General features: G+C 42.8%; 1 protein-coding gene across 1 annotated transcript; it reads left to right on the plus strand.

Annotated features, from left to right (window-relative positions):
* The first annotated feature begins 1,939 nt into the window (after window positions 1-1,939).
* CALM1 (calmodulin 1) lies at window positions 1,940-13,591 on the plus strand. The gene is made up of 6 exons (XM_058856097.1): window positions 1,940-2,150; window positions 5,147-5,177; window positions 6,153-6,296; window positions 8,325-8,431; window positions 9,853-9,988; window positions 10,220-13,591. The coding sequence occupies exons 1-6, from the start codon at window positions 2,148-2,150 to the stop codon at window positions 10,246-10,248; spliced, it is 450 nt and encodes a 149-aa protein (XP_058712080.1). The 5' UTR covers window positions 1,940-2,147; the 3' UTR covers window positions 10,249-13,591.
* The last annotated feature ends 344 nt before the right edge of the window (window positions 13,592-13,935 follow it).

Raw genomic sequence — 13,935 nt, forward strand, 5'->3', positions numbered from 1 at the left:
TTTCATCACGTATGTCCAAATGCTGTAATGCTAATAGTTTGTAAGAGAATCTACATAAATTTTAATTACTTGTCTTATAGTCTCTCCTCAACAGATAAATCTAATCACTTTTTAACACGTGAAGGTTTGGATCAATGGAAGAACACATTGCATGTGCTTAAAATTAACTTTAAGGAAATTGAAATAATGCACTCACATTTTAAACAGTCACATCTAAATGTTGGTAAGTTTATTCTTCTGATAATGCCTTTTCTTTGCAAGATTAATTGTACAAAATTATTAGCCCAATATTTATGTAGAATTCAGTGTTTTAACAATGAGGTCTTCACCTGTGTAAGACCAGCACAATAAGCAGGACAATTTGTACATGAGCACTGTTCTTCACATATCCCTGTGAGTCTCAGAGAGTTCCAAAATCCACTTATCCAAGCAAACACTCTTGTAATTTACACCAATCAAACATTGTGCCATGCTTTTCAGAAAGAAATTCAGCTAGGAAAGTAAGAGCCTAAAATTGCTGGTCTGAATTGAAAACAAAAGATCAATTATTTGCACATTCTTCCACGGGGGGGGGGGAGGGGGTGGGAAGCAGCATTACCGTTTGGTAGTTAAAAATAAAAAAAAAAAAGAAGAAGAAAAAGCATATTAAAAATAGGAGGCTGGGCATTCCACATCTAAAATGGAAGCTGTCTATAAACCTATCATTTTCAGACTAGCCAGCTTCAAATTGGTTTTCTGACACCATTTCATACAGTAGTTGCTATACAAATGTTAGAATGGTTTGGGAACCAAACTATGACACATTAAATGTGCTATTTTGTTTGCTGAGAAATCCCTCTACATTGCAAAAAGGTAACTGTTGTGCTTGCCAACCTATCACTCTGTTCCAGAAAGACAAGCAAATAAATTGTAACTTCAGTGGCAGAGCTATTGAAACTGTTAAACAAACAGAATCAAACTGATTTTTTCTCTATTTCAAACGCTGAAAGTACTCGTGATTTTTCAAAAACAGAATAGACAAATGAATTTCAAAAGATTTACTGCTATACTGCAAGCAGATTTATCAGAATTATGACCATACTGGAAATACTGCAAGCCTCCAAATCCAGAGAGAGGCCCAAGCTAAAACGTTCAACTAAAAATATCTCGAATTACAACAATCTCAGAATCTAAGGGAACCTGTCAAGAATGGAACCAAAATCCTAGATTCCAAAGTGGGTCCATGTTTGTTTGTGCTTCCATGCCTATTAAAGGAAGTACAGTGTGAACACTACAATATTTTTTGGGGATTTTACCAGTGTGGATAAAATCCTCAGAGCTGACAGGGAAGAAATGAAGAAAACACTTTGAGATCAGAGTATGCTTTTGCTGCCTCTCATTTGCGGGCTTCTGAAGAGGCTGAAGTGACACCTCAGTTGTAGACCATCAGATTCTGGATTGAATCTCGCCGTCGCTTGGGTTTTGGTGCTTGACAAAAGCCCTATGATTAATCAAAAATAAAAAAGGCAGCTGTGCTTGCTTCAACATTTTAGTTCTACAGTCTCTGTCACACACGCCTTATCCCCGAAAAAAGAGTCCTTTATTAACGTTTCCCCCCGTCCCCGCGCCATCATCCTTCTCCCAGGTGCCGCTCCGGGCTCCCCGGGGGAGTGCAGGCCCGCCCCGCCGGCGGGGATGCTGTCTAGAAAAGAAAAAAGCACCAACTTGGCCGAGATGCCCTCGCTCCGGGGGTTCCAGCGCGAAGAGCGGCGGGGACCCGGCAGGTACCCGGCGGCGAGGCAGCTCCCCGCGGGCTGCGCCAGCCCCAGCGCTCGGCAGAGAAGAGCCAGTGCCCAGCCCGGGCTGCCCTCACCCCTCTGGGGGCGCTCGGCCACGGGGCTGCGGGAGCGGGAGCGGCCCCGCCGGGGGAGGGGCCGGGCCGCCAAGGGGGCAGGGCCGCCCGCCGCAGTCACCTCGCACATACCGCGCCGGGGAGGAGGGAAAAGGGCCCCGCTCCGGCGGAGGGATACAGCCCCACGTATATAGCGGCGGCGCAGGCTCACAGCCCCAGCACTCTGTGAGCCGCGCCGGGAGGAGGCAGCAGTCGCCGCCGCCGCTCGTGGTCGCGCAGTTCGTGCAGCCGCCGTCAGGCCCGCCGCCGCCGCGCCATGGTAGGGGGCTCATTCGATCGACCGGCTGGGCGCGGCACGGGGTGCCCGGGCTGGCGCGGGGGCTGGTGCGCAGTGCGCTCGCTGCGGAGCTGGGGACGGCCGGGTTGGTGGACTCGGGCTCTCCCTGGGGAGGACCGGGGGTGCGGGGAGCCTCGCGGGGACCCTTCCCGCCCCCCGAGTCTCCGCGGGGTGAGCGGGTTGGTGGCTGCGGATTCTTCCTCTCCCTACCCCCCGCCGCCTTGCGCGGGATAGCCGCGGAGCTGCGGCCCTTCCTCTTCCGCCGCTTCCTTCCCCTTTCCCCCGGCCTGCCGTGTGGGCGCCCCGGCCTCGCGCCCTCCCGCCCCGCCTCGCCTTCCCTCCCCTGCGGAAAGGGCCGGGCGCGTCTCCCCGGGGCCACGGCCCCAGCGCCGGGCAGGGCGCGCTGCGGGGCGGGGCGCGGGTTTGCGGGCGAGGTTCCCGCTCGGCTCCGGCACCAGCTGCACTGCGCAGGAAGCGGGGGGGCGGCCGGGGGAGGGCACCGCGCTGCAGCTACTGCGCCCCCCCCGTCCTCACCAGTGCCCCCCCAAAAAAACGCAGCCGCGGCGGCGAAGCCCATCGCTGTCTGCATTACATCATGTCTCCTCCTCTTCCTCCCGGCCCCCGCGCACCCCCCGGCCGCGGAGACCGGGGCGCTGTGCGTGTTGCTCGGTTGGAAGCGGCCCAGCTCCTGCATGGGGGGCTCGGGGCAGGAGGGGCGCAGCCTCCCCTCTCCCCGGGGGCTGCGGGGGAAGAGCTCCAGCCCCAGCCGCCCGCTGGAGGAAAGGCAGTGGTTAGGGAAGGCTGGCCGCTGAGCCCCGGCGCCCTCGCGGTTGAATGATGAGAACGTGGTGTGGCCGCCGGCTATAGAGGGAGGGAGGGGAAACGGGGACGCACTGCAGCAGTGGGTGGCTGCTGGCCGGGAAGGGCGCCTGTTGCGCCGGCGGGCTGCGAGCCTCCCGTCCCGGCGGCCGGGCGATGCCCGCCGGAGCGCATCGCATCATCTGCCGGGTGCTGGAGGGCCAGCCAGCGCTGCTCGCAAAAGAGAGCAAGAGGAAGGGCTGGGATTTTGCCGGCGGTTTTTTGCTTCCTACGAGAGCAGAGAAACAGTTGCAGACTGACCTCTAATCGCTTTTTGGCAGTCTGGGTGTTCCTCGACTCTGTCTCTCCATCTCCCCTTCCCGTAGGAAAGGGGTGACATCACCAGGACAGGATTTGATGACTTGGCTGGGTGGGGTGATGGCTCCAGCCCTGGCTGGGTACCTTTGTCCTGTAGCTGTGGTAAGGGGATAGTGCCTGTGCCTGTTGCTCGGGAAGGTGAACCCCTTGGCAGCGTAGGGTCGGGGTTGTGTCCTCGGCATCACCTTGTTTACAAAGATTTTGGGGTTTTGTTTTGTGGGGTTTTTTTATTTTTTTTTAATTTTTTTTTCCGTTTGAAATATGATTTTTTTGAAACATTCAGTGAGCTCCGATTAATGAAGCAATGAGCTGGTGCTGTGGGCTGGAGGTTTTTTGCCAAGGTGTGGCTCTGTTTCCTGTTCTGCAGGGCAGTGAGTCTGTTATGTAAATTCCTTAGATAATCTTTAAGTAAAACCTCGCATTTTCTGGAAAATCGCAAAGAGTGCAGGAAGTCGAGCTGGATTTTGAACAAAAGCTTTTTTGCAGTTATTAAAGAAGACTGTCTTTAGCTGTTAGCATTTCTACCCTTTTCTCCCTCTTCCAACACACTGCAGGAAATTGTTTAATCATTGCATACACACCTTAAAACAAGCCCCCTACCTAATTGCACATGAGATCTGTGTATTTTGCTTAACATATAGAGCAGATTTTCAACCCTATCCTTTTCCCATGTGCAAGAGCTCAACGTTGTATAGCTGATTAATTCTCCATTGTATTTGTTGCTCTTTGCTGCAGTTAGATGGTTTTTATACCTAAAAAATAAAATTTTAGGACAAAGAAGGGCTTGCCTACCTTTTCTGACCTACAAAATTTTCTGTTCTATTTGTAAAACGGTCCAGTAAAATGTGTTTAAAACAAGTCAGTACCTTGTATTTTTCATAGATTTGTGATTTGGCATGTAAAATCATCCTTTTTTTTTTTTTTTTTTTACTAGGAAAAGATATATTTTTCCATAAGGAGCTAGATAGTTTGAGTCCAAACAGTACAGCTTTTTGTGATGCTCTATCCATACATAAGGAGAGGCTTCTGGAAGGATGTGGCTATGACAGTTAAGCTCTAGAAAGCCCTTTTGATTGCCTACTGAGCTTTGTACCTTTGTATGCAGTAGTGGCCTCTTGATGTACAGAAGCTCATAAACAGGCATTTTAAATCTTGCCACTTAAAATTAGATATAAAACAACCTGCATGTCCAGATGAGGCACCTTAAATTGCGTGGCTGAATGGAAAAATAATGATGTGCGAAAACTGTCATTTTCTTTATCAGAGGTGGCAAAAATCTCTGTAACATTGAGATGTAATTTGTAATATTGCAGCAGAGCCCCTTCTGTGGGGCTGGCAGAGGGCTGGAGGCTGCTGCGGTGAGGTGGGGAGGGCGGGCAGGGCTGGAGCAGTGGGCGGCACCTCAGCCCACGCGTGTGCGGTACCCCCACGCCGTGCTGGGGCTCTGCACTGCTGGGAATGGCATGTGCTGTGAAACCCCAAACATGGCATTAGGGCTTTTGTGCCTCTCTCAATTGCAAGGAGCCTGCCCTGTGTCCTTCACTGGACCAAACTGGATTCATCAAGTTGCAGGATGGTGTTTGGTTTTTTAACAGTTTCAAGTCAAGTTAGCTTATATGCTAACATATGGAAACAGCTGCGTGGTGTAGGTGAGTGCAGTCTCCTCAGAGACAGAATTGCAGGGTTTGAAAGTGACTTCATGAAAGTAATGATAAATCACTTCTGAAATTTAAAGGAAGTGCCTCATTGCTTGACAGTGCTAGAGGTAAACAGTATTCTAAAATGTTCTATTCTTCGTGTAGGCTGATCAGCTGACTGAAGAACAGATTGCTGGTAAGTGTTTTGATGATAATTTCTTTTTTTTTTTTTTTTTTTGCTGGCTCTTGTGACTAAAAGAAAATACATTATCTCAAGCATAGTGGGAAAAAACATTTGACAATTTTAAATCTGTACTACCACTTTTGAAAAGCACTCACTTAAAAAAATCCAAAACTAAAAACAAACCAGACAAAAATATTCTGGAAGATTACTGGTCCATTGCTTCCTAATTTAGATTTCTTATTCCTTGGACTACAGATAATGATATTTTTTTTTTAGATGTTCAGACTTGAGCCAAGTTCTCCTCAATTTCTTGCAAACAGAAATAATTACTGGACTCAAATGAACTATTAGAGTCAAAAGCAGACCTAGGTACTCTTTAATAAAGTGAAGGTAAACTGCAAATGAAATGGCAACAAATAAACCTCAGATGGGTTTATTGCACATTGTTACAAGCCAATGTCTTTTAAATAAATCTTTTAATAGACTGCCTGTAATTCAGGCTGGTAAGGAGAGGGGGCATTATTTGACCTTCTGGAGACCAGTCCTCCATTTGTGTCTGACACTAATTCTTATTGTCTGCTGACTTAAAAATAAGTGGTAAATGACAATGCTTTTGTTCCTGTAAGTCTTTTAATTGTAAAGGAAACCCAGTGGCTCCTTTCACTTATTTCAGACAGCTGCTGTTCTGTGGAACAACTGTGCCTCAGGCAAGATGCAGATGCATGGAAATGAATTACAGGGTTGTAATGCAGATAAATAGCCACATGAAATAAGTATGCATTTACTGTGAAAATTATGTGTTGGTATTGTAAGTATTATTTTATTTGTATTTGAGAGTGTTAATTCTCTTAATACAGGGACAGTTAGATAAAAAGGGAACATGTTTCTTAGGATTGTACCAAGCTTTATCAGTAGAGTGCATTTTTAGTCTGCAGTTTTATCATGCTGGTGATGTCTCTTAAACACTGGAACTGTTTCTGCCTCTAGAATTCAAGGAAGCCTTTTCCCTATTTGACAAAGATGGTGATGGTACTATCACAACAAAAGAACTGGGAACTGTCATGAGGTCACTGGGTCAAAATCCAACAGAAGCAGAATTGCAGGATATGATCAATGAGGTAGATGCTGATGGTAAGTATTGGGAAGGTGCTGTGATCATCTTTAATATGTATGACCTCCATACCTGGGCTTAAACTGCATAGGGAAGAACATGGCATAGAGCTCTTGAAGCAGTTTCAAAATTCTAGATAGACTCTAAACTCAGAAGGATGTCAAAGATGCTAGCAGTATTCGTGAGACTAAAAACAGGCAATGGCCAGAGACAAAGTTATGCTATTTGTCTTTAATATTTTATGGGTCACAGGTTTCCTATTGCTATCTGACTTGCCCTGACCTGCCATTAACCTGTCTTTCCATCCAGGTTTTCTATATGTGTTTTGTCAGCCCATGCTGGTTTTAATAGCTTTACCAATGTCTGTGGTTTTGGCTAAGGCAAAAAAATGTGTTAGGAGTGGAATAGTGTTTTCAGTGGAAGTTTAGTACTATAAACTAGAGACTATATGATCTATTTAATGCATTAAACCCCTAATAGATAGAGATGGGCTGTTGGAGGCAAAGGCAGAAAACCCTTCCCATATCAAGGCTAACAGAATTACTTTAAATGAACACCAGAAAGCCCATATTGAAACAGATACTGTGTTTCTGAACTCCACATAGGCTAACAGTTTTAAAAAGAAAAAATATTTCCCCTTCTCAGGGATGTCAAGCCTTTAGTCTTGTTTGTTGGTTGTGATAGTGATTTCTCTCTAACCTTTTTTGTAAAAGAAGAGTGAAAGTGTGTTGGCAAGAGTATAAATTACTGGATTATCAGGCCATATTAATTAAACTACTTTCTTAAAAAAGGTGTAAGTTGACCTTAATTGCTAAGTCTACAGAAACTGAAAAGCTTCAGTGTCTGGAGCAGTATGTAGAGTTTGTGTATAATAGCTTCTTTAGGCTGCAGACCAAATGCTGCTGTGGTGGATTTAAAACAGAGGGAGACAGAGGACTTCAAGTAAATATGCCTGCCCAACTGTTTAAATTTTGGTTACGGCAGAATGCTTTGCTGTTCTTCTGCATGTTCATTGAGTTTTTTTCAAAACTGAGTATCAGACCTCTGTTCATATTTTACTGGTATGTAAAGCTGGCCATGATAAATAGCTGTGTCTATATGTCTCAGGCTAGAATCTCTAGGATGCAAGGATTTTTTTAAATTTCATTTGTTGCACAATGAATTTGTATGCTTCTTTAAATCAATGGGTAGGTCTTAGTTGCACAATGAAGTGTTTAATGTAGTTTTGTGAACTACTTAATGTGCCTTTTTGGCATATAGAGCTGGATCCTGACTATACAAATCTAGTTTCTTCACCATACCACTTTTTTCCTAGCTTTGAGCAGCCTGAAATTTAAATCTTTGATTTGATGGAAAAGCATAATCTTAGGGGCGATCCCTGGATGTCAGCAGAAATTTTCAGTTTTGCAATAAAATACCTGTAAGAATGCCTACAGCTAAGTTTATCAGTAATAACAAATAATGTCAGCTTTTTTCATGTCACTGGGATTTGCAGATCATTGTTGCCCCTTAGAATGTTTGTTGCTTTTGTGATGTGCAGCCTTGGTTGATAAGGTATAGTTGAGTTTTAGAATGAAAAAAAATATTTATGAACAGTTTAGTGAAATGTGATGTTCCCCAATATTTTAATAACCTGGGATTGTAATGGCAGCTTAAGATGTGTTCTTCCTGAAAGACACAACAATTGAGAGATGATGGGAGTTTTTTTGAAGTAAAAACTTTGTGGGAGTTATTTGAAGTAAAGTTTTGTTACTGGTTGACCTTGAAGCATCAGACTGACATTTTACTTGTGGCTTTGGTGGCAAATGGTGTGGCTTGTCCTTGAAAGAAGGCAGCAGTTGATTTTGTGCTGAAACAGAGTGGCTGTTATAATAGCAAAAAAGGCAGTGGCAACAATTTAAAAAGAAGAATGAGTTCATCTATAAGGACAGTTAGCAGAGCATCTTGTCCCTGGCTAAATCAAATTCCAGGGTTTTTTTTTTTGTTGGCTTGCTTGCTAATGAAGAAAAGCATGGAAGTTTAATTTTTGGAAATTTCTTTTTATTAAGGCAATGGCACTATCGACTTCCCTGAATTCTTAACCATGATGGCCAGAAAAATGAAGGACACAGACAGTGAGGAAGAAATCCGTGAGGCATTCCGAGTCTTTGACAAGGTAATACTGAAAGTACAGCTGCTCTTCAAAAGCAGAAATTATGTCTGTATTTTCCTTAGTGTTTTCTCTCTTCTTGAATGAGAGTCCTCTAGTAGAAGCAGAGGAATTGGAAACGTAGCAGAGATTGTTCTGAATATAGAACCAGGATTGTTGTAGCCTGGTTCTGCTTTTCTAAGCTTTAGACTCATCCATGAGGAAAACTTTCTGGCCTTCTGTTAGAAACAAAGATTAGCAGACTTAATGCATCGCGGGGGAGGGGAGCGGGGTTTTTTGAGATGTGTGGGTAGAGGAGGGGGATTTTTCTCTACCTTTGACTTTGGAGGGAATAGGGAAACATTTGCATGAATGTACAAGGTTTTATACTACCCTATGGAAGGTTTTGAAGTCAAGGTGATGTCATCAGTATATGGAGGGACGCGAAGTATTACATGTTCTCTTTTCAAAATGTGAACTTTGAGGTCGCTTTCATGAAAACTTAAGAGCTCAGCTCCCTTGACCTTGTTTAAGAATACTTGGGCATACATCAGTTTTCTAGAACAGGGGTTCCTCTCTTTAGGTTGTTTAAACATTCAGTTATCATACAAGGATTATGTTGAGTAGTGGCTGGTACAGCTGTAAAGCTAATGTGCATACATGTATGGAAGATGATTTTACTACTTCTTATAGGAAAAAAGTGCCAGTCTTAGTACTTTGCTGAAAATGCGGGGTATTTCTGCAGACTAGATTAGGGTGTAAAGCCACTGAGGTAGGTTATCCACCGGTGATGGCCATATGCTGCTCTAAGATAGCGTATTCTTCCTGTGTATGGAATTTCTGAAGTGGCTCAGAGTGAGCTTTAGGTTTGGACATTGCAAATGGGACACTGGCTTAGAAGTGTCAATTTCTCTTCTCTTTTTAGTTTTGCCATAAAGCTTCTCAAAAATCCTTATGAGTAGAATTTAAATGCTTTCTTTGATTTGCTTTATATCATCCAAGAAGCCTAACATAGCCAGCTGCAGTCTGGTTATAGAGGTAGTGTTAACACAGAAGAGAAAGTTGACTTCATTCTTGCTGGTGGAGAAGCGGGTCTCTTTTTGGCCTTGCTTAGGCAGCAGAGACTAAACAAAATCTTTTTTGGTTTTGTTTCTTGTTTATTTTTGAAAGCTCCTCAAAAGCATTAAAAATGTCTTATCACAACTACAAGTCAGGCATGCAGTTGTTATTACAGCACAATAGTTGTATGGAAGGATATGGTGTCATGTGTGCCTGAGAAGGCGGTGGGACTAATACACAGTGCAGTTTCTACAATGTGCCAGATCTGCCCATCTGTCCCAAGTGCCATACGGCTGCTTCAGAAGCAATTATTGGAAACCTGGATATAGTTTCCAAGTTAATCAATGTCAGGATTGTTGTTCATGGTCTTATGCAACTCTCTTCCCTAGGATGGCAATGGCTATATCAGTGCAGCAGAACTACGCCATGTTATGACAAACTTAGGAGAAAAGCTAACAGATGAAGAAGTAGACGAAATGATCAGAGAAGCAGACATTGATGGGGATGGGCAAGTCAACTATGAAGGTAAAAAGATGCTTGTCTTGACTCAAAACCATTATTCAGACTGAGGAAAGCATGTTGCATTGGACATTAATTTTTAATGCTCGAGACACAAGTTTATTTGCTTGTTCGCTTCTGTGGACAATAGCTTAGATGCAGTGAAAGGTGCTTTTATTATGCCAACTGTATTTTAGACACTTTTGACTTGAAGTACACTGGAGACAGTAAAATCACAGTGACTTTTTATCTTTTCAGAATTCGTACAGATGATGACTGCAAAGTGAAGAAACCTCCTTTACACCTTTTTTCCTCTAGAAGAATCAAATTGAATCTTTTACTTACCTCTTGCAAAAAAAAATGTTCATTTATTCATTCTGTTTCTGTATAGCAAAACTGAATGTCAAATTACCTTCTGTCCACAAACTGCATGTAATGGTTGGTGGTCCTGTCCCTAAAAGATAAAGTTAAACATCAGTTTTACAATATAAATAATTGTACTACCTTGAAAATAAAAAAAAAAAAAAGGAAGCACTTCGTGAACTTGAAAGTTCCATTTGCTAATGACTATTACACTGTTTGGGCTGGCCAGTTTTTCATGCATGCAGCTTGACAATTGAGCACAGTCAGACATGTGTATTAAAAGGAAAAAAAAACCTAAAGGATCCACTCTCTTGTTCAACAGTGGATTCTAGTTCAATTTGTAGTATAAATTGTCATAGCTGGTTTACTTTAAAATTGGTTTATACCTCAGGATGGTATGCAGCAAAATGGTTGAAGGATGCAAAACTTAAAGAAAATGCCCTAAAGGTTGAATGGTTCTCCTGTACGTAGCAGTGTGCTCCAAAAATAGAATGATCTTAACTATGGATGGCATGTCTGTGTTAAAATACTGGTTTAACATTGTCTGCATTGCACTATAGTGAAACGGGTGTCAGGCTGTTACCGTTCACAAAATTTTTAAAAGAAACCTTCACCAAGGGAGCATCTTTGGACTCTCATATTTTTAAAACCTTCTGTACCATGACTTGGAGCTGGCGGAGTAGCCTGTGGACTTCAGCACAACTATCAACATTGCTGTTCAAGATATTACAATTTATGTCCATTCCAAGTTGTAAATGCTAGTCTTTTTTTTCCAATAAAAGACCATTAACTTAAAGGTGGTGTTAAATGCTTTGTAAAGTTAAAATATATATATATAATTGAGATAATAAACCAAAAAAGCAGTAGGAAGGAAGTGTTTCTATGAATGACTTGCTGCTAAATTATAATGCACATGTATGCAATAAGTTATCCCCTATCTTTTCAAGATGGCAAGAACTGACCTCCTGTAACCCAAGACCTTTGCTATAAATAAATGAACTTGTGCTTGCCTTTCATATTACGACAATGTTAATTTAGTTGGTCTCAAAGTCGTGTAATGCTGACTCGTCAACTATCAGCACAGAAGTAACACCTCATTTCACTACAGTGGAGAGCTCTGAGCATGCATGTCAATACTGGGGAAACGTATAGGTTGCTTATGGTTTTTTTGACAGGTTATAAAAATTAGTTGGCGAATTTAAACAGCATGGACTTCATAGATGTCTGTGATTCTCAAACATGCCAAAAATGCATTTATCTACCCGCAGAAAGAAAACAAAAGGACATTTTACAATATGTATTAAAAAAACCAAATTAAGCCTTTTTGGAAACTGGGGCTATTATGTCTTGACTTCTCAAACACTTGCATGAATTTTGTGGGGTGGAGAAGAGGACTAGGGTTAATTTAAAAACGATCTTGTTACTTCTGCTTTGCATGCACTAGCAGTGCTTAGTCATTCCAGTTCTCTGAATAAGTGTTCTCTGATCCTTCAGCTTCCCCATGAATGAGTGGCAAAGCAGCCGTGTGCACTCTTTGAAAGAAGAATGCTTCTTCTCTTTCTTTTTTCTAATTTTTTTTTTTTTTAAGCAGAGCCTCCATGTGGAAGGCTTTTATGCTTGGGAGGGAGGGACTACAGCATAATTACTAAGTTTTTGTTTCCAAATGTAATGGGTTGCAAACCGTAATTGCTTGATTGCATTTGGTTTTGGAGAGTATTGATACCGTCTCTAGGAAGAGATGGCAAGTCTCCATTCATCCTGTCTAACTGAGGTTCATGTGTTAAGAACTTGGTTTGCTCAGTGAGGGGTCAAGAGACACCTCCAGAAGGCAATTGAGACTACTTGCCTTCAGTGATTTTTATTTTTTTTGCCCCTGGGGGGTGGGGGGGAGTTCTGGGTGACAAGGGACCCAGACACCTTAACCAAGTGCCTAAAAGTTAGATGGGCTGAATGTAGGCAATTGCTTAGGTATCTATTTGTTGCAAAGGCTTATTACCATGGCTGTGAATGCTGCCCTAGCAAACTGGCCTCAATGATGGGAATGTCTGACTACCATTTGAAAGTACAGGCATGTATAGCAGCCGCCAGCTGCTACTTTAGCAGTGCTTGAGAATGGCTGCACTGATTCTGTAGACCAGCTTTTAAAGAGAACGTACTCAAGAGACAGGCAAGGTAGGAGTAATGGTTACAGCTCTGAACGAATTCTGCCTGGGTGTGCAGAGATCTTGTCTAGTAGGTAAATGCTTCTTACCATCTATCTGTTCGCTCATGGTTGGTAGGGTAGTTCACCTAAGAACAGCTGCTTTTAGCTTACTCAGTGTGCTCTGTGCTTGCTAGCAGAGACCTCATCCTGCAAGAGGTTCTTGGCTTGATTAGAAATTGTCTGGCAGTGTGCAGTGTTGGTATGCCCTGTAACTGAATCTGCCTGGAGGTATCTAATTATTAACTGACTTCAGTACCACATCAACCTCGAGTAAATGTATCCTCTGTACAGGACTTAAGCTCTGTTCCCTTCTGCATAGTGAATAACTAGAAAAATGAAATGGTGTCACCAAGGTATTTTTTAATTTTTTTTCAAATTTTTTTTCCTATGAGTGTGTGTGTGTGGCTTTGGCTTTTTCCAAATGTGAAAGTGTGGGCTGGATACACTTGGTGCATGGCTTAGAAACATGGGACTGGAAAGAACTTCCTGGGTCATCAGATCCAGTCCCCTGCTATTGCAGGCAACCGTGTCATATAATCCTTTTAATAAACTTATCAAGCTTAAACACCTGCTTGTAAGTGGCTTGTTTTCATGGAAGTTCTGTAACTCATGTTGCTCTCAACTGATGCAAATAATATATGAAATATGAAGTTAATCAAAAGGTCCTCCAGCTTAGCTTTAGGTTTATCATTACATTTATTTAACTGACTTTCTTGAACCTGTTACTATTTGCACAACACTCAGGAAAGTGTTGAGTCTTTACCCCCTCTTGCTATGAATAAGAGTTGGTGTGCTTGCTTATTTTTTTTAATGGAAAAGATGGATGTCTGGCTTGTTGAAACCTGTTAGATATGTTAATTGTCAAGGCAAGAAAAATTAAGTTACTTGTATTTGATACATAAATTTAAGGCTAGATTATACATAACCATTTTTAAAACACATCAACTTGCAGTGTAGTTTTATATTTAATACTGAAATTGTACTGCTAAAGTTTAAACTGCTGTTAATCATATTCCTCTTCTGATCATAATGAAAAAATAAAGGGTAAGAAAATGCTTAACATAGATTATTCATTATCATCCTTTTTTTATTAATAATTCAGGCATCGAAACATCTCCAGGTATGGGGTTTTTGTTCTGTTTGCTGGGGTGGGCTGGAGTGAAGGGTGGGTGGGGAGGGTTGCTGACATAGAAAATTCTTAACCCCCAACCATTTGTCACACTTGCACAGCTTCAGAAGCACAGACATTATAAAAAACTTCAAGAAAGGACCGTATACCTTACTGATGCCTTAGATGCACATGAGGGTGTGGGGCTGATCTGTGCACAGGGGCCAGTGCTGTGGCTGCCAGTCCCTGTGTCCTGGGCCCTGGATTGCAGCATGTGCGATGTGAATGCAGATTCTTGTT

This window comes from Poecile atricapillus, chromosome 1, assembly GCF_030490865.1.
Source record: "Poecile atricapillus isolate bPoeAtr1 chromosome 1, bPoeAtr1.hap1, whole genome shotgun sequence".
NCBI classification, from domain to species: Eukaryota; Metazoa; Chordata; class Aves; order Passeriformes; family Paridae; genus Poecile; species Poecile atricapillus.